The 27,723-nt window shown below is 41.8% G+C and overlaps 1 protein-coding gene across 3 annotated transcripts in view; it reads left to right on the plus strand.

The window, feature by feature from the left end:
- LOC113025520 (carboxyl-terminal PDZ ligand of neuronal nitric oxide synthase protein) overlaps positions 1–27,723 on the plus strand; it is a 57,108-nt gene that overhangs the window by 18,414 nt on the left and 10,971 nt on the right. For all 3 annotated transcript variants that reach the window (XM_026173362.2, XM_080303571.1, XM_080303570.1), the window contains 8 exons: positions 12,593–12,685; positions 12,792–12,850; positions 14,230–14,338; positions 15,006–15,147; positions 15,830–16,002; positions 20,788–20,949; positions 21,870–22,074; positions 22,845–23,175. In XM_026173362.2, coding sequence (XP_026029147.2) covers positions 12,593–12,685; positions 12,792–12,850; positions 14,230–14,338; positions 15,006–15,147; positions 15,830–16,002; positions 20,788–20,949; positions 21,870–22,074; positions 22,845–23,175 — 1,274 coding nt within the window. The remainder of the gene's footprint in view (positions 1–12,592; positions 12,686–12,791; positions 12,851–14,229; positions 14,339–15,005; positions 15,148–15,829; positions 16,003–20,787; positions 20,950–21,869; positions 22,075–22,844; positions 23,176–27,723) is intronic.

Here is a 27,723-nt window from a genome sequence, read left to right on the forward strand (position 1 = left end):
CCCAGATTAGAGCTTGGCAATTGGATATATGAGCTATTTGCAATCAACTGAGTTCATCAGTGTAAGAGTAATGTAGTTCTTCTGAATCTGGTAATGTATGGTTAAGTAATGTAGAATGGAGCGCCAGTGTGGAAATCTCAATTCTTGTCTCTGAACAAGTTATCTCAGCGCTTATGCTAAGCAAGCTAGTTACTTGTAGCTCCTGACTGAGCCTGACTGATATATTGGCAAATATTGGTTATATGCCAATATACTGATATTCGCATATATAATGCTGATAAAAAAAAATAAAGAAGAGAAGACGTGGGAGAAACACCCTTCAGCGATTTTATGACAGTTGCATAGTTTGTCCACCAGAGGGGGTTGGAGTCGAGCCAAGGCTGCTGCATTTAGCTTTGCAGCAAAACACCCAAGATTATTTTTTAACTGCACTGTCTAGGGCTACTCGATTATGGCAAAAATGATAATCACGATTATTTTCACTGAAATTGAGATCACGATTATTTGCCGATATTTATTTAACCCTTTAAGACCTACTATAGAACCAAGTCCACCAGAGCTTATATTATTTTTTTTACATGCTGTAGTGCCATTTGTGGGAGCATTTCAAGTTGCTATACATCAATACAACTGTTATAGCCCATATTTTAATAATATGTATGCATTAAGTCCATAGTAATTACATAAATTGCAAAAAAGTGCAATAAACTACAAAAAAAATTGAAAATCGCTTTTGTTTTGTTTACATATATTTCTACTTGGAGAAATTTAAGAGGTTTATCCCTCAAAACTTTAAATGCAATAAAGTTGCAAAAAATAGTTTCCCACCACAGGAAATTTATTTTGAGTGTCTTCATAGTTTTATTTTGGAGATACAGCAATTTTTATATACTGCAGGAAAAACAAAAAACAATCCTATGATGCAAATTTGCAAAGAAAACAGCATGTGCATCATTTCACTGTGGGAAGTGTTACGAACAGCTGATAGGAACGGCAAAGCGTGTTTCTGGAATATTATGTTTTTGTTCCTGCAAGCGCTTTTTATGCAATTTTTGCAAAGCTATATGTGGAACGAAACCGTGACCGAGGACAAGCTGATGGCATCAGATGTAAGTACAACTCCTCCGGTTTCATATGCAAAACAAATTATTGCGCTAGCTTACACGGTTCAGGTTCTACAGGGATTTAAAAATAGTTACCAAAAACGGAGCTTACTGCTCTGACCGGCTTTAAAGGGTTAACAATGACTTTAAAAAAATAATATAAAATAGTGTGCAACACCACTGAAGTTTTTTTTTTTTTTAAACTCTCTTTTCAACCAACGGCAGTCACTCTCCAAATAACTTCTGCTTAGCTTTCCGAGCTTCCCTCGGGTCCTCTTAATCAGCGGTCTCCAACCTTTTTTGCGCCACGGACCAGTTTATGCCCGACAATATTTTCACGGACCGGCCTTTAAGGTGTCGCGGATAAATGAGGGAGGGGCTAATAATCGGCTCAGTCATTTTTAATGATCGTTGAAAGCCCAGATCGTAATCGTGATTAAAATTCGATTAATTGAGCAGCCCTAGCACTGTCACATTATCTTAGTAATATGCAATTTTTTCAGATTTTTGTGTGTCTAAGAAGAAAAAAAAACCTTTTGCTAATATATAAATACAGCTGGGCTCTAAACACCATCATACATCACAGATTGTGAGGTTTTAATGACTGCTGGCTTTTTCATGTTTAAACCCCACCGGTTAAATCCCCCAAATTGGTAATATATTCTTTTACACGACAAACAAGTGTGTATGTGTGTGAGCAGCGTGGGTCCGCTGTAGACTTTCTGGGTAATAAGTGAAAAGGACAGTACAGGAATAGTCCTGGTTATCAGACTGCACACTGCTCATCTCCACTAAGTCCTTTGATTCTGCACAAAAGGCATTCGGTGTATTTGATCTCTTTGATTGCGTCCAATCTTCTGCAGTGTATTACTACTGAAGGACCTCAAAGACTCAGGGCCGCGAAATGAAAACACCAAATAAGATACCTGATTAATTTAAAGAAATGAATGCAGGCCAGATTCAGTCTCCTCTTTCTCTGTGACTCCACTCGACCCCTGCCATTTGAGTTTGTAGTTACATTCCAGGTATTGTGGGAATCGTACAATGATTTAAACAGTTCACTTAAATATTATTACATACAGTGTTAACCCTGTCTTGTGGAAGGATGCAGTCAGGTTGGAATGAAATTTGCAGACAGCACTAAGCTGACTGTCATCAATCAATGCCATGTGGTGGCACACTTTGCACTGCCTTCTGTTGTCAGACATGTTGTTGCTGGTGTAGTGGGCTGCATGAGAAGCTGTCTCAGTCATAGATTTAAGCTACTCACGTCTGAGCTTCATGAAAGCTCTCGAACTCTCTTAAAGCCTCCTCAAGGGGACTTTTTGGGGGATGTTTGCATGTAAGGCACAGATGGTGGGCAACCCTGATTCACAGCCCATGTTTGCCTCCCTAAAACAGGGTTAGCATGTGATTAAGCACTGACCTCAAACCTTGCATTGTTCGAGTAAATGGTTCATCACATAGTGTTTCCCCAACACCCAAGATGATTTGTTTTTAGCCCAACAAAGAGACAGCACACAGAGAACAACTACTGAAATGATTAGTATCCATTCATCCATCCATTCTCTTCTATCCAATTAAGGTTCACAGGGGGTCTGGAGTCTATCCCAGCTGCCATAGGGCGAGAGGTGGGGTCCACCCTGAACAGGTCGCCAGTCTGTTGAAGGGTTTGAAATGAAATGCTTAACAGATTAACAAAAAACTGTTTTACCAGCTATTTTGACAATCAGTTATCAGTTATTCTTAAGATGCTTTATATTGTGAGGTACAGACAATAACAGAGAACACGCCATATGAGCAAGCACTTTCAACTGTGGGAAGGAAAAACTCCCTTTTAACAGGAAGAAGGACTCAGGGACGGGCAGCCAGCAGCCATGAAGGGTTGAGGGGAGACAGGAAAAACTACACACAGTGGAAGAGAGCCAGAGACTAATAATGACTAATTATTAAATACAAAGTAGTGTGTAAACACACAGATTTCTAGAAGGGGAAATCAGAGCCTTATTCAAAAAAATCTAAAAATATCAAAACATTTTTTCTTCTGGGTCTCAGCTTATTTATTTATTTTTTTCAAAGCAGATGTCAGATATTACATACACAAGTGTTTATTAGTCAGCCTATAGTACCGTACAAGCTCTGTTACAGTATGGATGTAGATCGCTGATGGTTGCCCCCCTGCACTGGGTGCTAAGGGGATTTTATGGCTTGTGATCTGACAGCGTTCATCCCAGTAATCCTATTACTCTGACTGCTGCTTTGCCAGACTACTGCTTTGGACAGAGTCACACTCAGCATCCCTGTATCAGCCAGATGCCTTCGTTTACCCCCTTTCTGTATGATGCCCTGTTGCCCCAGTGGCTCCACCTGCCATTTCAGACACACAGTTTGGTTTCAGTTTTCATTGGTGCTTTTTTAAACAGAAACACTCTGGCCTAGATGGCGTCTTTATTGTAATATAAACCCCTGGCTAAATCGATCCTGAGTGGTATCCAGACAGCCGTGCGCTTTATAAATGACACAGAGGGCTATTATTTGCATCACTGTTGTCAACCATACCGAGCAGGTAAAATTATCCAACAGATTCAGCTGTTCAGATTCATCATCAGGGCCAGATTTCCTTTCCTTGAGAACTGTGTTTAACTATAAAGAATGAATAATTTTTACCCACACTCTTTGGAATAAGTCTGATTATGACCTTCAAAACACCAACAAGTGTTCATAGTATCACATTTAATGTAGATTATTTCCATAATTTTAACAAAACTGCACAAGTTTCAGACACTGTCACTGTCTCTTAACCTCCTAGGACCTGCGTCCACATATGTGGACATCACATTTTGGGTTATTTAGACCAAAATACTCAATTTTGCTCTACAAGGGCCTGATATCCACTTACGAGGACATTATGCTGCTACTGTTCTATCAAAATTTTAAACGAATATCCTCATATGTGGCTCTTATTTTTCTTAAAAACAAAAATAAGGTAAAAAAAAAAAAATCTGGTAATTCTTTGTTTTTACATTCATCGGGCTCCAATATGCACAAATATCAAAGAGAAATTAAAAATGCATGCTGTGGAAGAGTTCGGGTCCTAGGAGGTTAATGCAGCACTGGGTACTGAGATGCGTGTTGGTACAGTTCGCCCTCGCTTCCATTTTTTCAGATGTCAAGACATGCCTGATTAATTCCTCTGTTTTACACAACGTGTTAAAGCGCACCTGAAACACAAAGAAGTGTGTAACTCACTCTTTTAAGATAAGGGTTTTCTAAGTTGTGAAATAACATGAATAACAGCCTCAGCTCCTCGTTCACCTTCAGCCTGTTTCTCATTGAGTGCAAGTGCTTGGCATGCTCAGGTTGTTCCTTTGTATTTCCTCCCTTCCCATGTGACTAACCCCGAGTAGATGCCGTCAGCGCCCTGGGACTGGCTGTCCTTTCACCGTGCCTGTCAGTGACTCACTCAAGCGTGCGCCCATTCTCACTCCAAGGGCGCCAGCGCTCGAGGAGTGCCTGCCTTGGCCCGCACTGGGGCTTAGCTGCTTCTTCTGACAAGTCTGCCTCAAGTGTAGTTGAATCCTCTCCAAAGGTACTCACATCTCACGTCACGCTCGCTGCTTACCATCCGCGGAAGGTTTTCGTCTTGACCTTGCCGCTTTCGTTTCAAACGTAACGACACGATGGCGATCAATCCATGCGCTCCATTGTATTCGCTTCCCAGACTTTCATTCTTTTCCTCTCCCCCCTGCACAGATGCACGAGCACGAGCTGTGATGGTCAATTCTGTCTGTCAGTCACTGTAAACAGACTTGCGGTGTAAGTAATGAAAGCCATTTATCTAGAAAAGTAACAGCTGGAGATCCCAGATGGAGCTGGTGGAGAGTCGGGACCAGCTGGTGAAGCCTGTATTCCTGGTAGAAGATTGTCACTAAAGTCCCAAAATAAACATGCTGAGGTCAGGTTAAAGAAGAGTAAATGACGGTGAAGCAGCGTAAACAAAGCCCTTCGATCAACACTGTGCCATGTTCTACTGAAGAAAAAAAGCTGCAGTTATTTAACAGCCTCCCGTCTTGCGCGTAAGCCCGCTGTCATGGAGGAGCCCCTATTTAGCAGGCCGTTAAGTATTCTGTTTTCTGCTAACACCAGCTCTCTCTTGAGAAAAGACTGCTGCTGCTCACTGGGGGCTGCAAACAGGAGTAATATCATTACACAGTAGAGAGCAGTCAGCACACGCGTTATTTCTCTTCATTTTGTCCCCTCAAACACACATATATATCTATATATAGAGAGAGAGATATGTAACGTCGCCGGGGTAAAGAAAAATAAAACTCCCCTCCATTTCTGATCTAGGCCAAGGTCGTTTTCCGGGGTAATTGCACCGACACACACATTCCTGCTGACTAACGATGAGACGTGCCAGGAGGTCTGGGCATCTCTGCTATCGTGAGAGTCACTCTGTCCTCCCTGTCTGGCCTCAGCAGCAATTTAAGCTCCACTTTCTGTTCAACTCATGCAGCAAAGTACATTTTCTTCATTTTTAATTGAATTTCGTTTTTTTCCCCCAGTAATTTGATTTCCCACCCCTCTTCCAAAAAAATCTTTATTTTCATGTTAAATGTTCAGCTGTTGGAGTAGCTAGTCTTTCTTCCTGCCTCAGTTCTGCTCCCAACAGTCATCTCATTGTACCCTGAATCCAGGAAAAAAAGCAGTGAAATTCCTTGGAACTCCCCAAATCTGGGGAATTATAATGAAGCCGTTGCTAGGTTGCGATCTATAGGGCCTATTGTGGGTTCCTGTATGGATTCAATGGTACAACGGGGAGCATGAGTGACCCACAATGCACCTCGCATTCCACTGCTTTTCAGGATTGCTGAAAGCGGGGAAGGGTTGTGAGTGGGAGTCGGGGGTGCGCCCTTCTCATTCCATGATTTTTATTTGCCCAACCTAAAACCCTCCTCATTTATTCATTCTTAAAATGTCCATTAACATCAAGCAGGAGGGGGAAAAATGTCCTTTTCCAACCTCTCATTTTAATTTTCTCAGAAGCCAGAATTTGAAACATGAATCGAGTAATGTTAACTGTAGGACTCGGTGGCCTTTCATTTAGAGGTTGCTGGCAGGTACCATTTGGGACCCGGAGGTTTATTTACAGTATCTGCAGTGTAATTACTTCCACATAATGACTGGGAGCTCTGTTCTTTGCTCTGCAGCCTCTCAAGAAAAAAGGGATATCAGTCACATCTTTGTCTCTTTTTCGTCTTTATATATGTACAGTAAGAATACTAAGAATAGAAAGATTACTGATCACATTCAGGGTGAAAATGGGCGTTACTTGTATACAAACACTATCTGAATTCTCCCATGATCACCATACAGGGTTAATTTAGGTAGCAGGGTCTATAGTATTATAATGTTTCTGATATCTGTATTTAAGGTAATCTAATGGTTTAATGGAGATTTTTAGCATGTAGCATGGTAACATTTGCTCATTAACACTGAACTAAAGGTGCACCTGACTGTCCAGGCCAGTCAAAGTCCTGGCTAGTCAAAGTCTAGCAGACATTTCAGTGATAAAATGTAGCATCACAGTGACGCTCGAGGGAAAATTAGGAAAGGTAACAGGATTTGTCTTTTGGACATGAATGTCAAAGCTGCTGTAATCCATCCACTAGCTACTGAGATATTTCAGTCTGGGACAAAGTCGTGTACTAACATTGCAGGCCTTAAAACCACATGAATAGATAGTCTTACATATTAAAGCTATTTTCCAAAATTTTAGTATCATTCTGAGGGCATTGCAGTTTGTCAGATAAACAATCTCAAGTATCTGATCTGGCTGCGGCTCTCATTGCCTTGAAGCTATTAAATATTTAATTACTCACAAATTGAAAATGCTCTGTAACCTTTTTTTGTCTTGCCTTCTTATACTTTCCTAATAAAAAGTGATTGATCTCTCTCCTTTGGTTTAATCTTCCTCTGTGTTTCTCTGTTGTAAAATAGCTAGCTATGTTCGCCTTGAGCTTTTACATTGCTGTAGTACTGCAACACTCACTGTCAGCATTGCAACTAAAGTTTTATGGTTAAAACCTAAGTCTTTGAAGGGAGATTTTTAGCTCATGTGCCTTTGCATGTCTGTTCAGTCTTCATTAGTCATGCACCTTTCATTACATTTCAGATCTTATTCCTCTCACGTGAGCCTGTAAATCTGGTTACCTAAATTTCTCTAACCTAATTCAGAAAGTTTCAGCATCCGTAGCAGCGCGCTAAAGTGAACTAAGCTCTTCTCTGGAATATCCTGAGGGTTTTCAGAGCTGACATATGCAACGGCTTAGTGCATCTTGTGTCATGAGCTTTTAATTGTTTGTTCTGATGTCAATACCGGGAAAACCATAACAATGCAAGTGCATTAAAAAGCCTTAATATTTCAAAACACTTTGCACTTAAGCAAAGAAAATATAAAAATTTCATACTTTGGATGAAGTTGCAAAATCCCACTTTGCTTCACCATAATTCTGGCATAAACTGTGAATTATAAATGAGCTGTGTGAGTGTTCTCACATCCTTGTGCAAGTACAGTATAAAGGTAGTTTCGTGTCTCCTGTTTTGGTATTTATTAGACCTCACAGTGTAGATCAATGTATGGAGGATATTTTTGTTCTATTTTGTATTCCTCTGTCTTACATTAGATTGGTGTTGCAGATTTTTGTTAGGCTTTGGAACTGTTAGTTAGTGTTAGTACTTAGGTAATTCAATTTTCAGTTCAATTCAATTTTATTTATATAGTATTTATATAGGCTGCTATCATGACCGGTTGGGGGTGAAGGGAGGAAGGCAGGACAAAAAATACTTGGAAGAGTGTCAGAGATTAATATTAACTAATAGCTCGCAAGCTAAAGTATTTTAGTCATTGTCATAGCAGTTGTGTTGTTTAGGTTTTAATTTCTGGTTTATGACCAGACACTAGCCTCATGATGCTAAAGTATGACTCTGATGCTAGTTTGCTGCATGTTAGTATTTAGCTCAGAGCACCTCTATGACTGTGACAGTCCTCTTTTTTTAGCTCTCGGTTTTTTTATTCCTCAGTCTTACATTAGAAATCTGTTGCAGATAATCCGTTTGGTCTTGGAGCCCCAAAAATCTTTCAGAAGTTAATTCTGTTACTTTCAGGACTTACGTTTAGCTTGTAAGCTAAATTGCTTTAATCATTGTCATAGTAGTTGTATAGTGTAGTCTGTACTATCTTGCTGATAGTGATTTTTTACACAGCGTGGCTCTCAAAAAATAAAGAAATGATTTAAATTCTGGTTTATGACCAAACACTAGCCTTGTGATGCCAAAATATGACAGTAAACACCAAGAATGCATGCTAGTTTTTTTTTCTCATGTGGTGAATTTGCCCTGTAGAGTCTATTATTTCTTGCATGCTCCATTTGCCTGTCACTTTGTTGCTGGAACGTGAAAGTGAATTTCCCCAATGAGGGACAATAAAGAATATTTCTATTCTATTCTAGTATTTAGCTGAAAGCACTGCTATGGCTGTGACGGTACTCTTTTTTTGAATCCTGACTAGAATTTCTTTCTGTTTCTGCAGTGCATTTCTCTGTCCTCTTCCACTTTAAAGACCTATTCTCTGTTTAATCAGCTCTCTCAGGACTCCTTTCTGTATAATTAGAGACTGAAACTTTAATCACCATGGATCCAGGGCTGAGAGAGCAGGGCAAATAGACACAAGGAGAAAATCATCACAAAACACGGAAACGGGTGACAAAAATGACTTCATCGAGTCACAACAGTTATTTACTCTGTCTTTGGAGACATTCAGAGTGTGAATATATATAAGGTTAAAATACAACACAGATGTGACTCAGAATCATATCTGTTAGGTCTTGAATTCATAAGGCTCAGCTAATTGCTATTTACTACCATTGTGTAGCTGAATTAAAAGGTCACAATTTCCGGGGGGTCCTTACGTAACAACGGTTGTCTCTTAACCTCCTTTCCGGTTGTCTCTTTGTATCTGCTCGCCTCTCCTCCTATGTTCTCTCTTCCATTTTATAGGCTTCTTACCCTTCTTTGTCTCTATACTTTTATTCACATTTATTTTGCATGCCAACATCTTATATTCTCTTCTCTTCCATTCTTTTTACTCATTCAACGAACTGAAGTATAATCACATTTGCAATATAATATAGAAAATTTACTTTTGTCAGACAAGTTTTTTGCTGAGATTTAGAAGAAAATATATGAATCTGACTGCATTTGGATACATGAGTGTACTTTGGTTTTGGTACAACTAGATAAGCAACTTCAATGATGCTGAAGGCTTTTTTTATATTAAGATGGAGGAAGGGGAGCTGTGGAAGTTGTTTAAGTTGAGCTGAGTTGAGTTTTCTAAGCTAATCACAATCATGTTCAACTCCAATCAACTCCAGGCCTTGAGGGCCGGTGTTCCTGCAGGTTTTAGATGTGTCCTTGAACCAACACAGCTGATTTAAATGGCTAAATTAGCTCCTCAACATGTCCTGAAGTTCTCCAGAGGCCTGGTAATGAACTAATCATGTGATTCAGGTGTGTTGACCCAAGGTGAGATCTAAAACCTGCAGGACACCGGCCCTCGAGGCCTGGAATTGCCCACCCCTGTTCTAGATAGTAAGGTCTCAACATTTCCCCTCTGCAGCTGAATTTCATCTCATATTGCAGGCATATGTTACCAAATATAGTCCACAAAATATGGGCATTTTGGGACATGAAAGATGGATGTTTCCTGTGGCCTCACTGTAAGCCATTATAGCTGGTAGCTCACAAGAGTTGCTTCTTATTTATAACTGATCTGAGTCGACAGGCCAGACTTGCTAACTTCCTCGGCAGAGTGCCTGGCCAGCTGATGAGGTGGAAATGTGTTAGTCACTCTGTGCAGACACAGCTGTTGTGTACTTCTCAGCTAACAGAATGGAGACAAACCCATACCCAAGGCCTTGTACTTAAATGTTGTTTAATTTAGTAGGATAGTTTGTGTTCCAAGAAGAGATGTGGTTCAGCTCTGCAAGGCCACAGTCTTTATAACACGATACTCGATGTACTCGACTTGCATTGCAGCTGAGGGGCTGTTTTGTCTGTCTCTGAGAGCTTTGGCGAAGTGTTTTTTTTCTTGGCTGCAAATGTTTATCGGACTTGATCAGAATTCTTATTGCAAACTGCCAAGCCATTAAAAATGCTGATAAATTAAAGTGCACTGCTGTTTTTGTTTTAATGCTGATAGATTGTTCTCTTAATGCTGCCACCCTGCCAAAGCAAGACATCTCTCACTGCAGTGAAGAACTGGAGTTGTTGGTATATGTGTGCGATGCGACTGTATAACAAGTATGAAACACAATGTCAGAGTGAATTTTAAGTGAAATACAACAACCAAAATCCCTCTAATCACGTTCAGTGTTGGGTTTGAGCACGTGATTGACTGATTCGGTAGATGCATTAATGAGCAGCTGAACAGGTGTATGTAAAAAGTGACTGGTGAATGTAGTTTCTAAGCATTTTTCCAAAGGTATCTGATTTCATCCTGCATGTGTCTTCAGATAATCATCTGCAAGCAAACAGATGGAATTAGGAAATTGCTATAAAAGACTTATTTTCTATGATCATTCACTATTGTGCAGTCTAATTCTTTTTTTTTTTTTTTTTTTTTTTTTGGCCTGTCCCGCTTGGCTCTTTTGCCATCAGAATTATTGTCTAAAGGCAAAGTAAGATGCCCAACGGATTTACTTTACCAAATTAACCATCCCAGCCTTGCCGTAATGGTCCATTTGATTCACCTTTTATTGTTTATTTTATTTTCACTTACTGAATACGGGACAGACTTGACTGGGGGAAAGAAGGGGAGAAAGAAAGAGGGAAAGAGAAACAGCTGAGAAGAGGGACGGGGGAGAAGGGCAAAAGACAAAAACCAACAGAATGAGCAGAAAAAAAAAAAAGAAATAAAAAATGCATATATCAATCACCTGGGTCACCTGCTAAGAAAGAAAAAAGAAAACAAGCAGAAGAGAACAAGAGTAATAGAATAAACAGCATCACAATGATATATGGGAATATGACAGTAAATACTAAATGTTAAACATTATTGTGCAGCACATAAGATCAACAGAACACAGTGTGCTTTGAGGTAGGAGCCAAAAAGGGTGTAGTTTGTGGGTGTGATCACCCGTGTGTACACCTGTGAGCATGGACGCGCTTGTTTTTTTAAAAGGTTCCTTCATGTAATGATCTGCTAGAGGGTGTGGGGGGGCCACAGCCCCGTCCTCCAGGGCATGAAGCAGGTATGGAGGAGATCAAAACTCCAGACATCCAGAGGCCCCCAGAACACAAGAGACCAAGGAAGACCAACAGAGGGGCAGCCGCGCCACTGTCCCAGAAAGAGCTGAGGAGAGTCCCAGATGAGGGGTCACTCAGCAGCCGCAGAGCAGAATCCAGGGGGGGTTGCAGTGACATGCCCGTGAGCTCCGCCGGCAGCCAGCCGTGCCTGAGTGACCGAGCCCCAGGCCGAGAGGCCGGGGGCACCCCACCTCCGAAGTGGCCCGAGCGAGCCCCAGGCTCCAGGCCCCGATAAGCGGCCGCCAAGGAGTGAGCCGGTGTGTACCTGGACGCCCATCCCCGGACACAAAGAACCACCAACGCACCGATGTCTGAGGGGGTCCGCCACTGGCAGGGGAAGTGGTGGTAGGGGGAGATAGGCCTCCAAACCTTGGAGGGCCTGAGATGTCCCCAGAGAGGTGGCGCCTGACACCCAATCTGACATATAGACACAGACATACAGGCACACACAGATACAAACATCCATTCCCACCCTCATGCTCTCATATGCTCTTACTCCACACTCAACCAACGTGGAGACAGACATAGAGAGACGCTGTACACACGATCACACTCCCCAAGCGTACTCTACAAACCGGGTCTAGGTACCCCCGCCCCTGGAGGGGGGAACTGCACCCAGACCCAGGTGGTGTTACCCTTTTCCCTGCGGTGGGGGGAGGCAGACCGCCCCGACTCCGCAGCAGCAGGGAGGCCCCACACTCCAGACCGCAGTCGGACGGCCAACTCCTCCTCCTAGCCCCCCCGCTCCAGCAGGTCGCAGAGAACGGGGGTGAGAGAAGACTCCAAACCTCCCTCCACCCGCTCATTGTAGTGTTGATGCATGTGTGTTCTAAGGTGCATTTAAAACCCAGGAGGGCATGGAGCTACCTGCCAGAGAGCAGCAGGTAAGCGCATGGTCCCTCCTGCTAGCCCTCAATGTCTACGTGTATTTAACCTTGAGAGGTGGGCAACGACGCCAGGGGTGGGGTGTACACCCTGATGGTACTTTTGGTGCAGTCTAATTCTTACTTAGTTAAAGCTCCACTACTGCAGCAGTCACATTTCTATCCTGCAGAAAAGATAAGATGCTCTTTATGTATGCATGATTAATATTCCGATCTACTTTTTTTCATTTACTTTCCCAGTACGAATTCAAGGCCAAGAACATCAAGAAGAAAAAGGTCAGCATCGTGGTGTCTGTGGACGGGGTCAAGGTGATGCTAAGGAAGAAACAGAAGGCAAGCTACCAGAATCCAAAATGACCGTTTTCTCCTGGATTCAGAAATGAAGCACCACCACGAGAATATTGGAACTGAGATATAAGCGCTTTCTTTTCATTCACAGAGAAAGGAATGGACATGGGATGAGAGCAAAATGCTGATCATGCACGATCCAATATACAGGTCAGTGCACCCCTCGAAACAAGTTCATATCTTCATATATAAACAAGCAATAACATCTCATCTTCCCTTTTTCGGTTATAGACTCAGAGGATAAAGCTGCCTGATATTCAGCACAGTCTGTTCTTTGCTCTCTGCATCTTGATGTATGCTTTACCCAAAGTAATTGCTTTGAGTAGACTACAGGTTATACAGTGTACCCCTCTAAGTGGATATTTTGTCCTTTACTGCGGGCCCAGTGGATGTAGCTTTTGCATGCTTTACATGTCCTCACGTGTACGTTGCTATACATAATGGGTGGCTATATATGGAAAACGAGGCCTACATTCATAATACATAGGGGACAGCTTATGCATGCACTGTAGTTAGTGAAGCATGTTTCTGTCATTGTTTAATTTTTTTTTAGTCAAACAGTCACCAGTTGACAAGGTGAAGATGTCACCTGCTCCCAAGCGATTTAACTGTAACGTGTCAAAATTGTACTGCATATCAGATGCTAGTAGGAGCAAGGTTTGTGTGCAGTCAGAGATTTGAGTGCAAGTTCATGTAAATTATGGATAAATCTGTGGGAGGATCTCATTTGGCAGAACCACACCTCACCAAGGGTCTTAGTGATGTTCAATGTAATTATCCTTTCTGTGTGTGTAAGTGTGCTTTTTGAGCAGTAGGTCGCTATAATTTGTTTGCCTGCTTCCCAGTGGAGACATTTGACAGTAGAGGAGCTAGAAACAGATGAAACATTGACCTGTGCCAGTTTACTGCACTGGCAGTAGTGTAGTATCAACCACGACATAATGTCTGTACAGTATAAGCCACAGTAGTGTAGTACAGTAGCAGGTGTCTTTGAAAAAGCACTTTGAGCACAGTATTGCTCTTTTACTTGATTCTGAAGAAGGTGAATTATTTGTGCTTGATTAATGGCTCCACACCCTCATGATATAGGATTTTAAGACCGATAACAAAGCCAAGGTTCTGCGATCACGTTAAAGCCACTAATATTTTTTTCTTTTAGAAAAAAAAGTCCCTTTCAGTTGTTATGTGTAGTTATTTATTAATTAATTTATTAACTTATTTATGCTCTGCCTGGCTCTGCTGATTGTTTGTGACACTCCAAACACACGTTGCCAGTGGGGAAGTTGCAAAGTGCCCTCCGGTGGACAAACTATGCAACATCAACATAGACAAAGTAGTTGAACGGTGTTTCTCCTGTTTTTTTTCAGCCATAATAAACGCCAATACTGAATTATTTGCAGATAAGCAAAAGGCAAATATCCTGGCGCTGCTAAATCAGTGGGGCTCCACTCATTTATTTGCTATTAGATACAAATGCCTAATATTAAAAGGCAAGAGAGTTTTTTTTAAATCAGCTGTTGTGTTTTCAGGATTTTCTACGTATCACATGACTCCCAGGACTTAAAGATCTTCAGCTACATTGCAAGAGATGGCTCCAGTAATTCCTTCAGATGCAACGTCTTCAAGTCAAAGAAGAAGGTACAGTTTGACTGGCTCACACGTCTTCTAACCAGACTCATGAAAAGCTTATTATGGGTCCCCGCTATGTCCACTATGATAGTTACAGCCATTTGAAGTTAGGGCCAGCAGAGCTTGGTTACAGGGGCATAGCCGCCTTTAGAGGCAGAAGAAAGAAAACACTGTGCAGAAGACATCAGGTCTGGTAGTTTAGTATTCTGTGATTTTCACTTTGCTGTTTCATTCAAGAATATTTCATTCTGATGATATCAGCTCTGTTATTCGATATTTGGTTTTAAATTTGATTTAAGATTCAATTTGTAGTGGCTTATTTAATATTCGGTGGCTTACCAGATCCACAGCATGCTGTGAATACAGAACAGATGCACTCAAGGACAAAGATTACAGCTGCATATTTGAGACAAGGATTTCTTTACTTTTCCCCATTTTAGGTTCTTTTTATATGTCCGCAGTTTTTTTGCAAGTTACTGCTGCTCTGGTTTTTACATCAGTCATGAAAATTGTGCCACAAAGGGGATTTTGTTTTTGTCCAATTCATAAAATGTCAAAATTACTAATAGTTCATATTTAAAACTTGTATTAGGCTGATCAGTGTAACTGACTTATTATGCTGTACTTCTGCTCTAAGCATTGATTTCTATCACAATGTTCCTCTTTTCTGTGGCAGACACAGGCCATGCGTATGGTGCGAACAGTAGGTCAGGCGTTTGAGGTGTGCCACAAGCTCAGCCTGCAGCACGCCGAGCAGGACGCTGACGGGCAGGCTGACGGAGAAAGTGACAAGTCAACAGAGGAGCCCAGCAGCCACGGTGAGGACAACATGATGAGATTTACTAATTTTTCTGTCAGTTCTAATTCAGCTTACTATCTACACGTTTATTTATTTATTATAATAAATATGACATTAAAATGGAGCAGCACTGTTACCTCACAGCAAGATGTTCCTGGGCTCAAATGGCCATGGACACTCCGTGTTTGGGTTATCTCAGAGCACTCCGGCTTCCTCCCAAGACATGCAGTTAGTGAAGTTAGGTTAACTGATTATTCTAAATTGCCCATAGGGCTACAGGTGAGTACTAATAGTTGTCTCTCTCTGTGTTAGCCCTGCACCAGATTGGCGACCTGTCCAGGGTGTACCCCGCGCTTGCCCTATTGCACCTGATCTGAATGCTATAATATACAGTTGGTGCAAAATTTCCATAAAAACATCAAGAGAAAACTGAAAATATTATTACGGTTTTAAAAAAAAAAACTGGGTGATTGCCAGTGTTGCATGTAATGAGGGTAATTTTCAAAGTGACTGAAATGTTATCTGACATAAGAGAGCTATTCATGATGTGTGTGCTTGAAATAGCATTATTATAGAGTTATATAAATTTGGGCCGTGTTTGTTTGATAGGCGCTTGTTCAGTAAATTACTCTTTAAGTTGGACATGTGAGAGAACATCTAGCATGTACCAGATGTGGACATTTTTGTGTATTCCTCTACAGGTCGCACACTGACGGGGGCAGAGCGAGGGGAAGATGAGCATGACAGCAAACATGAGGGACGGCGAGGAGGAGAAGATCCTGCAGCTGGCAGCTCTCTGTGTGAGAAGGCAGTGAGCGAAATTCTCCAGAGCTTGGCTGAACTCAACGTCGTCAAGCCTGGACAGACCATCATGGTAAGATACTGTAAGACAAAGCTGGAACAGGTTTGACATATCAGGTACATGAACATACAGAAACATGTTGTTTTATTATTCATGAAGCTCAGGATATTTCACCTAATACACAGGTTTTTATTTTATGATATATTTCCCTTTCTGAAAAGCCATCAGTCTTACTCTGTATTGCACACAGAAGTTATGGTAACATTTTGTATGTCAGCATCTTATTTATTTTTCAAACTCACACGATTACATTTGGACAACACGTTAGAGCTGGAAGGGTTTATTTCCCATTTCCAGCATTAAGAGAATGAAATAAATTCCAGCCGAACAGCCTCGTTCACATACAGTCTACTGCAATAAGTGGACGCATACATTCATTTGATTACTGTAGAGAGGCAGTTTTTGTTGTTTTATTGGAGGTAAGGTAAGATGAGCATGGGAGCCAGTCGATGGTATCGGTTCCTTCATCCTCCAGAAACGTGCATATTTTTGCCACATGAAGCCCAGCATTGTCAGGTGGAGCCCAGAACTCATTGCACCAACACAGGGTCTCATGATGGATCCAAGGATTTTATCCCAATACCTAATGACAGTCAGGGTGCCGTTACTTAGTTTGTAGCAGTGTATGCATCCCTCCATGGATATGCCTCCTCAGAGCATCACTGACGCACCACCAAACCAGTCAGACAGATAACATAACGTTCTCCATGGCTTATCCAGACCCTTTCATGTTTGTCACATGTACTCTGGGTGAACCTGCTGCCATCTATGAAAAGCACAGGGCACTAGTTTTAGCTCCAATTCTGATATTTCATGACAACTGCCAGTCGGGCTCCATGGTGTCAGGCAGTGAACACAGGGCCCACTAGAGGATGACAGGCCCTTAGGTCACCCTCGTGAATACTACTTCTGATTGTTTGGTCAGAGACGTTCATGCTGGTTGTCATTTTGTAGCTCTGGCAGTTCTCATCCTTTTACTCCTTACACAAAGGAGCAGATACCTGTCCTGCTGATGGGTTAAGGACCTTCTACAGCGCTGTCCAGCTCTACTACAGCAATTGTCTGTCTCCAGGAATCTCCTCCATGCTATTGAGACCGTGCTGGGGGACAGCAAACCTTTTGGCAATGGCACGTGTTGATGTTGAATCCTGGAGGAGTTAGACTCATGCTACCATTTCAATGGCCTCCACCTACAAAACAGTCAATAATATAAAGCGCCTTGAGGCGACTGCTGTTGTGATTTGGCGCTATATAAATAAAATTGAATTGAATTGAATTGAATACAAAACCATTTCTGTTTTGTGTCCCATTGTTCCCCCTCTGTCGATAATTTCATTAACACCAAAGCAGCTGAAACTGATCAACACCCCCCTAACTCACCTGATCCATATCCCACAAATTAACCGACTTGATGCTGTACTCTGATTAAAAATTCCCCTTTCAATTTAATGCAACAATGAGAAACAAGCTAAAAAAAAAAAACTGCCTTAATTGGCATCATTCATAAGCACAATCTCAGTTATAACAAAAAGTCTGTTTGTTTTGAAAAATCACACAAAGAAGCAGCACAAGCCAGGTCTTACTTACGGAGAGTACAGGGACTATTTCCCAAGTACTTCTATGAAAGAGTACTAACTCTTTAACTATGCCAATATTTTTATTAAACTTGACATGCAAAATTCCCTTACACTGCAGTTTCACATTCACAAACTTGTACTATAAATGCCCGTGTTTTATACGGGAGTATATATTTCCACCACATTTTCCATGTGGAAGCTCCTGTTTTATTTCTGACACTGGCTGTAGGGGTGAGGCAGGAGCTTTCACACTGTAATGATGACTTTCATTTTTGCATCAAACGGCTTCTACCTTTGTAGCTGCAGGGCATCAACTCTGATTCATTGCTTTGGCTCTAGTGGTGTTTTGATACTATAATCTAGGCATATCACTGCCAAATGGCTCATTGAACTAAGTAAGTACAGTATAGTGCTTTCTCATCTACTGCAGTACCTGACCACATCACTGACTGCAGATCTTCATGACTAATAAAAGATGCTATTTGGCAGCCTATTGTAGACATAAAATAACCTGATAACTCTTGCATGAGGTGGGAAATAATAGATTTTGGTTAGATTGTGTTTAACATGTGGCAGAGCTTGAATCCCTGTGAAATTAAAAGCTGACAATGATCTTTCTTTATGGTTTTGAGAGCAATAGGAGGAAAAGATGCAAAGGCTTTGGTGTGTTCTGATGTCTTGCTTTTGGATTTGTCACCAGGACCAAGTGTGGCAAGCACAGTTGTTATCATGCTACTAAAAGAGGGAGAGTGCAATAGGAGCAAGGAACCTGAATATTTTTGCTGGCTGGGTACGGGCGACACTTAATCCCAAAAACCCAGCGTGTTCCCTTTGATTTTCTGAGAAACGCCACCGTAATCCCATTGAGGGGTCCACCAACATTTGCACCATGAAGATAAGCAAGAAGGGAATAAGAGAGAGTGAGCAGCTAGTAAAAAAATAGATGAGGGAAGGAATAATGAGAGATATTGGATATCAGGAAAGACGTAAAGTAAAGCTGACAAAGGGACTGGCTGTATTTGAATGCCAGGATGATAACACTCACCACAAGGGTGGGAAAGAAATGAACAGAAATGCCCCTGACACCATCTGAAGTGTTAAATCAGCTTGCTTTTTTGAGTGTATTTTTTGTTAGACAACTACTAACACTGATTTTCATCAGTTTGAAGCTTTTTCATAACTTTTTTTAAGCTAATAATGTACATTTAAAATGTTATTACCTTAAAAAAGTCTTCCTTAACTAGAATTCTTAAGTAAGTGAACATTTGTTGCCCAATAGGCTGTATATAAAAGATGGACATGGCCACTGTGATCACCTACTGATTTGTAGACTACCATTTTACTTATAGTTTGTCATCTTATGCCTCAGTCACACAGGCCTAGAGACGAGTCGGGGACCCTCTGACAACCTCTGGTCACTGGTGAAAAATGTGTATTCCCCAACTGGTTTGAGAGTGGTTCCTGGTTATTGCTTTGAAATTGCTTATAAAGGGGGCACTGGATTAAAAAGCTCTTTGTGGTTGCTAACACTTTGTTGCCTGTAGTTCGTATGAAAGAAAGCTTGTCTGCAGGCAGTAGTAAAACCCACGCTGTTTGACACAAACCTCTTCAGAGTAAAAGTTGTGCCCAACTTTTACTTTCAAGGCCAACGTTTTCCATTTCTAGTTTGTGTTGCACTTTTACCAGTATCCGCTCGTAGAGCAGTTAGCAAGTGTTTGTAGACATGGAAACTTACATCCAAACCATGGGTAACTGCGGCAAACAGCTACCAAACAACCAAAGATATCACAGAGAATTTTTCAGCACAGCACTTTGTACCTCTTTGAAACCAATTTCATCTACCAAGTACCAACAGCTTCCAGCAACTGTTTGCCTACTGGCAGGGGATGGGTCACTGACTGGTTGTAGGCCTATGCAAATAAAGTTTTAGCAATCAGTTTCACAGTGTCTGCCATCAGCCTCTTACCATTTGATATGTTTTTCCTCTGAGTCTGTGAAACCAGGGCCTTATGTCGCCATCTTGTTTTTTGGTTTGCTTGTTTGCCTCTATTTGAACAAAAGAGTAGCAAAGGTGATGCGCTCTAGCTCTAGCTAGCTAACTTCCCGTGTCCCGTGTTAACTATGATGATTCCAATTTTAATTAGCCAAAAAACAGACTGTAAACAAAATGTATTTTTTGTTGTGCATTTTGATGGTTACTGGTTACTAAGGTGCCGGCCATAGCCTATCCCAGTGGTGGCTTGAAGCATGTGACATTGTTTTTATTAATTCCCATCAACTTCAAAAATAGCAAGGATGTTAGAGACTAAAATGGAAAGCTCTTGTGTAAAATGGACAAAATGGTGTGTTCATAAAGTTATGATCACTATAGTTTGTTGCTCATAGTTGATTAAAAATGTGGTAAAGCAGACTTGCTATGTGTCAGTGTCAGAACCTGTGAGAGCAACATTAGATACATTGATACATTAGAGCTAAAACCTCATCTTTAATGTAATGCCAGTGAGCTGCCTCTCATAAAAATCTGCCTGAACTTGAAAGTACATTACAGTGTTCTGCCTGCCCTCTAGTGGTGAGATGTGGCATTTTCTTTTCTTTTCATTTCATTTTAGTAATAATAAGTGGTGTAATTATACACATATAAATCTTGTGTTTTATATGTTTTACATGTATGTTCTGTCATGAAACCATCACCACACATACAGACACACACACAACCTCCATTTTTTGATGACTGCAAATACCCCAGATGCAGAAACCCACAACCTATCTGCCCTTCTTACTGTGCAAGGCAGGAGGGGAAGTGAAAAGCTACTTAAGGAATGCCCTATATCTCCAGGAAATTTTTATGCTACCAGAGATCATCTGGAAAATCGTTAAAAATGTGTTACAGGACAGATGGAGGCAGGATGGAAGGAAACGAGAAAATCATATGGTAATGAGCATATAGCTTATAGAAGTGGCATTACAGCAGGGGCCCCTCGGGAGCTCAGTGGATGACTATCTTGATCTTGGGGACAGAACAGGAAAGTCTATATCCCGCTAGTATGGTAATTGCATTAATCTGTCCAAGGTCTATAAATAGGTCATGTTATGCAGCTAGGACATGCAGCTAGCAGCTCCGTGGGTTCTGAAGGCTCGAACCTCATACCTTCGTCCCAAGCCAGCCTGTTTTCATCAATAAGTGTGTTTTTTTCTCTCCGTGTTGTTTGTCTGGGGTTAGGACTTCGATCGAAGGTCCCTCTTCACTGTGACATCCCAAGGCATTACTCCCAGCAGCCCTTGCTCTCCTTCTATTACTCCGCTGGCATCACAGCACTACCTGCAGCTTCTTCAGCAGCAGCTGCAGCAGCAGCAGCAGCACACACACGTGGCTGTTGCTCAGGTAAGAATCATATACACACAGTCTTACAGGGTGTACAGCATTAGACACACACAAAAATCCCAAAGTACAGAATACTTTTTAATCCTCTGCTGTACATGTAATAAAAATACAGATTCAGAGCTTTATGATGAGATTCACTGTAACTGGACTTAGCTGCACGTCAGATATTAAGTGGTAAATGTCTCTATTCACACTTCATAAATAACTAACATTTAAAAAATATTCTTTTATGTTTTTTATTATCGTCTTCTACCAGCAGGATTTCAGATTATTAGAGGCACTTTGAAGATGGCATTTCATTACTCAGAATTAAAATAAATGATTTTTGCTATTGCCAGTAACTTTTTAGGTTGATCCTGGCTCATGCTGTGAATTTGCCTAATGGCAAAAATGACTAAACTTCCTTTGGCCTATTTAGAAACGTACATGGATAATGCACAAAAATAAGGTAGACTTTTCTCTGCTTCACCCCAGAGCACATTCCGAATTTGCATAATGAGAAAACAGCAACAAACAGTTTATTACCTGCTTCTCTGTGTTTCTCATATTAATGTTGTCCCACTAGAGGGCAGAACTGACACAGTAATGGAAGGACAGTTATTGCAGCTTAATATCTCACTGCCTGGGCTGAAACATAGACACACAAATGATGATAACAAAACATTTGAATGCAGTAAGTCTTCTGCACCAACCACTTAGTCAGTCTTAGACCCAAACAGCCAGAATGTCAGCACTTCCCATTGCAGTCTAGTTATTATAAATATAGAAAGTAACGTAAATCTAAATTTGTCTCCGCAAAATTCTGGAGCTTATGCCGGGTGCGATGTATAAGAACACTGTTTATGTTTCCATTTTGCACGCTCAGGTCAGAAATGTTCCCACTCAAACAAAACACACCTCGGCCTTTGTTCTCTCTCCAGGTACAGCTGCTGAAAGATCAGATGGCAGCAGAGACCGCCGCTCGTATCGAGGCTCAGGCCCGCGTCCACCAGCTGCTGCTGCAGAACAGGGATTTGCTGCAACACCTGACCCTGCTCGTGCAGCAGCTGAAAGAGCTGGAGGCCCGCGCCCTGAAAGCAACACACCCAGGGCAGCCGCAACAGGAGCTGCAAGCTAATGGACACGGTAGGCGACTGGAGGGGTGACTGCTGAGAACAGCATGTTGCCTTTTGAGTAATTTGTTGTCAGGTCAGGTTGTCTATGTGCTGCGGTCTTGATTGCTCACTCCTTTTTTTTTTTTGGCCTGTGGATGAAAGTCACGACACAAGCCACGCTCACTCACCGATTTCCCGCGCTTGCCAGCATTGTCATCTGTGCTTGTGGTGATGGAAGATGAAATTTCAGCATAAACTGTCGAGCAATTCAGCCTGGAGAAATTTAACCAAACTGAAAAGGAGTGTGTGGCTGCCAGCCCGACAGATGACATTTTACGTTGAAAGGACTACTGCGCTTTTATACAGGCTTGAAAATTAAAATCGAGAACCATGCATCAACCCCATACTGTGTTATCCCCCCCCCCACGCATTCCTGTGTAACGCACAGTGGCATAAATCATACTGTGCGCAGTGGATTAAAAACACTTCCCCTCAGCAATATCTTACTTCTCAGTGAGAAGGTGATGATAACAGCCTTTATTCTTTGTTCTTTTTCAGCTAAAAGAATGAAACTAACTAGAGGCAGAGCTGTCAGTCTCTACATTAGTTGTGTTGGCTTAGAGAAAATCTTGCTGACCTCAGGTGCGGCTGGCCTGAGATCAGTGCACAACCAGATCTTTTTCTATAATGAAAGTTAGAAATCTTAACAAACTATTCTAAAAAGTCTGCATGCTGGTTACAGGTGACTCGTGTCATTAAACCTCTTCTTGATTTGTCTCCCATTTTTTCTGTTTTTCTCAGATGGCCAGCAGTCATCAGGTGGCTTAGTTTCAGCATCAGCAAAGTCCCTGTCCTTAAATCTGAAGAATCACTACAGTCAGACCCTGGACCACCTCATCACCTCCACGCCCTCACGGCTGTTCGAAACCTCGCCCCTGTCGCCCACCCAGGTGGGCTGTGCTGAGTCCTACCTCAATCTGCTTAACATGGAGAGCGGCGTCAAACCACCAGCCTCAGCCAACAATGACCTGGACCCCTTCATCAGAGCAAATGGCGCTGTGGAAGACAAGGAGATGTCCGGCAATGAGATTGTCCCGTTCACATCCCGAAACTCTGCCAGCATGGATGAAAAGTAAGACTGCTGTCTTCATGTTTATTGTAAAGAAAAAGACAATATTGGGTGGCTGGAGTGAAGCAATTACATATACATACATACAGAAATTTCTGTTTTGTTGTAACGCTATTACAAACAACAAATTGGCTTATCCCAGCATTGGGAAATTGTTCATATCACTTCCTCAAATACACAAGAGTGAGAATTCTTTTATACAAGAATTCAGAGAGTGGAGGACATCACATGCAGTTGCCTGAGGGGGGAATTTGGTATATGAAAATTCCTTGGCTATCTAGCCTAGGCAAAGCCCTGCCACTAACAGTTCAGAGTCTGTGCCTTCACAGCAGTGTGATCAACATAGCACTGTTTGTTGGTAATAGCAGCAGCGATGTATCCACCAGATAGTGGTGGGGCGTGGAGATTTTGCTCATCCATCTCCCATGTCCATGATGACAGAAGAGAAATACGGCTTGTATAGTCAATCAGTCGTTTTACATATCAGGAGATAAGAACAAAAATTATGTGGCTTTTAAAATAAAGTAAAATTCAGATGAACAACTACAGATGCCATATTGCACTGTGTAGTTATTTAATTAGTAAAAGTTCAAATGCACATGCTGTGCATAAAAATTTATCTACACCTTCATTGCTTCTAAAGGAGTTAAGAGGGTAATTAGCAGCCGGGTGCTGCTAATCAAATGCATTTGATTTATTCATCATCAGCAAGTGTGAGCACCTCTCTAAAAGGAAACGTTTTGGCAGTTTTGCTGGTCTCGAGCATGCAAGTGTGTGTGTTAACGAAATGGCGAGGAGGAAGGACATTAGCTCTGATCTCAAAGAGGCAATTGTTGCTGTCATCAATCTGGGAAGGGTTATAAAGCCATTTCCACACAAGTTGTCCATCATCCTACAGTGAGAACGATTATTTAAGAGTGGAAAATATTCCACACACTTGCCAGCCTTCCCAGGAGCAAATTCACCCCAAGGTCAGACTGTGCAATTCTCAGAGAAACTACAAAAAAACCCAAGAGCTACATCTCAGACTCTACAGGCCTCAGTTGGCATGTTAAATGTTAAAGTTCATGATTGTACGATTAGAAAAACGCTGGAAAAGTATGACTTGTTTGGAAGGGTTGGTAAGAGAAAGCCTCTTCTCTCTAAAAAGAATGCGTAAGCATGGCTTAAGTTTGCAAAGTTGCACCTAAACAAATCTTGAGAATTCTGCAAAAATCTCCTTTGGACAGGTGGAGGGGTGTTTGGTTTAATGCACAGTGGCACATTTGGTAAAAAACAAACCAAATTGGAACTCATTCCAACTGTCAAGCACGGTGGAAGAGTGGTGAAGATTTAGGCTTAGTGTGCAGCCACAGGACCTAGTCACCTTGCAGTCAGCATTAACTCTGTATACTAGTATTCTAGAGTTAAATGTGAATGATGTGGAGTATTATAAAAAACTGAAAAGTAATAACAAGCAGAACTTTGTTTCAAAGAAGTTGATTGGATTGGTAACCTTTAACGACGCTAGCAGGCGGGTTTTGCTAACTTTGGACTGAACAGCATTAGCTGTTTCTCCTGTTAAGTTAAACTAAGGAGTATAGATTGACATTTAGCACACATATCCTCGTCCAACTTGCTGAACATTTCCCCCGAACGTTAAGCTCCTTTAATGGCCATGCATGCTGCTTATGTCAGTTTGTGTTTGGGGTAACCAGGCTACGCAGCGACATACACATCCGCTAGCTTTCAGTGTTATTAGCGGGGAACAGCTCGACTCAGCAGAAAACGCCTCCAGCTAATCAAAGTGTGACTGCAGTCAGGGGATTACAGAACACGGGGGAGAGAAGGTTTCGGGTTAGACAAACAAAGAGGGGATTGGAGTTGCTCATGAGAGGGAATGAGATTTAAGAGAAACACACGAAACTCCATCAGCTCTAAACTCTGGCCTCGTGTTTCTGTTTCATGAAACAAACTCATGTTGAGAAGCCATTAAACCACACATCGAGAGAATAAGGACAGTAAATGTGATCGTTTTCTTGCAATAATTCATTATTAATGTGTTTTGCTTTTCAGGCTTACTCGAGGCTCCATTTCTCGCTTGCACATTTTATCTTGTGAATTGCTTTTACTACCTTACCTTTGACTCAGCATCTAAATTGTCTGGCATGCCGCCCAGTGATACCTGTGCACGCACACACACACACACACACACACACACACACACACACACACACACACACACACACACACACACATGCCTTGCAAACATATATAGAACTACTGTGTATAATCACTTTTTAATTAGGTTTAAATGCTCTTAAAACCCCTCCTGCTCTAAACTTTTACTACAAAAGATCCAGGAGAGTTCTCAGTCAGGATAAACTCTTTTAGTAATTTCCTTTTTATCCAGTTTCCTTTTCCTTTCATTCACACACTTAAATTGGCTCTACAGAGCATCTTTAAGATGATTTCAAAACAGTGAAGGAGGAAAATGGGAAGTTGACCTGGCAGATTGCTTGTGCTTATCCAGACTCATAGCCTGTGGTTTCGTCCCAGCCAGTCCCCACTCACATCCATTCACAACCTGAAACTCTACCCTGCTACTATCTTTTTTTTTTTTTTTGCATAAGCAAAAGAAAAAACAAAGGTTAACCTCAGACGTCTTCCAAAGAGAAGCGTCCTGTTACTGTACATTTCCATCCGAATATTGAATTCTTCTGGGAGTGTGCGGCTCGCATGCAAGGCCCTCTCGCTCCCGCTGTTTCACTGCCCCACCACATTTTCTATTTTAAAAGACGAAGTAGCTCAGGAACTTACCACCAAAGTGACTTTTCTCTGGCTGCCACCCTCCTCCTCATCCTCCTCCTCCTGTATTGGCTTGTGTTAGCGTCCTCTCCTGAGTGACATCATCTTTATGTAAAAAGCAATCTTGAAATTTGATGCCCGGCTCTTACACAAACGACATACAAAAGGGATGAAAGTCAGGGTTACTGCTGAGCAGAAGAAATACACAACAAACAGTTTTGACCTTTTTTGCTGTTTAGATTAGGTGATGTGATGAAGCTTATGTAGCCCAGCCAGATCTTGTAAATTTGCTACAGCATAGGAAAAATAGAGGGGAGGTGGGGGCGGCAGTGGAAAAATGGAAACTTCATCTCCTTTGTGTTATTGTGTCCCCCCAGCCCACCCGTTTGCCAAACTCCTTTGCATTACCTTTGACGCAGTGAGACACCTCCTGTGTCTGCCCTCCCCCACCCGCTGCATAGCAAATTTTATTGCTTCCATTTGCTTTTGTTTTCTGGATTTCCCCAGCGGATCAATGTTTACAGCCTGAGTGGCCCAATTTTATGTTCTGCGAATGACTAGACAGGTCCTCCAGTGCCATCTTCTCCCTCCCATCTCTTCTTTACCCCCCTCCCCGCCCTCCCTTGCTCCCATATCTAGCACTGGTCAAGCAGAGTGACAGAATCTATTGGCACTGTTAATGCAAAATCACCACGCATTATCCTACAAATTCATATGTGTGTTCTTCAGCTCGCCAGCTGTCCCCGGTGCTTTATGTTGCCGCTTATAGCGTTCGGTGTATAGCCAGCCGTGTAGTGAGTCAACCTTTACACAACACGAGTGGGATCAAAACAGGATGTTATAGTAGGCTTAAAATACACTTTGTTGCCACAACTTTGAGCTGAGTAAGAGGATGACTAAAGTGAGCGGAGACTCCTGAGTGCACGGACGTTTGTACAAAATGTTGAGTCAATCCATACGTTAGTGAGATATCTCTACCTGGACCAAAGTGGTAGACAGACCAAAGATTGACATCCCTTGAGCCACAATGCTGCTAAAAGCTGCAGCCTGCCCACACAGAGCTCAGACAGAAACATATAGTAGCCAGCTTATATTCACAAGTGAGTCATACTTTCCCGTGGCATACACTGCACTGTATACACTGCATTCTCTTCCACTCTCTCCGACAGGACTGCATGTTGCATAATCACATTTCCTGACCTATCTCATGATATTCCTTTCTCCTCCATCTTTTCTTCATTTTGCTGCTTCATCACATCATGGTCTCTGTTTCCGAGCTGCACTATCAGACCTCGCCGGCTGATAATTTGATTGCACAAATGTGATGGGAGCGTACTGGATAATGGTTTTAGGCATTTGGGCAGAACCCATACTGTCCGCTGAATTTGCATGCTGTTTTTCACAAACAGTTACTGTAATGTTTTTTGACAGTTTTTCAGCAAGATTCATTCGTGCCTTCGGACTCAGATTGGGCTGAATGTGATGTCTGCAAAGCTGGAAAGTTTGTAAGAATGAGCTTTGACAGGCACTCAAATTGGCAGGTTTCTGCTTTTCAGAAAAATTAGTGGAATTTTGAAGTTTTGCAGACTTTCACGTTCGTCCATCTACAAACTTAAACGTCCCACACGGACATCTAACCAACACCCTCGACTGGGGTTAAGTGTTAGTTTCTGTAGAAAAACAAGATGCTTTTACAAAGGCCCAGCGTCCCCTTTGAGTTTACACGTCCTACTTCTTTTCTTCTTTCTCTTCGTGATTGACTGC

Source organism: Astatotilapia calliptera, chromosome 7, assembly GCF_964374335.1.
Source record: "Astatotilapia calliptera chromosome 7, fAstCal68.1, whole genome shotgun sequence".
Classification (NCBI taxonomy): domain Eukaryota; kingdom Metazoa; phylum Chordata; class Actinopteri; order Cichliformes; family Cichlidae; genus Astatotilapia; species Astatotilapia calliptera.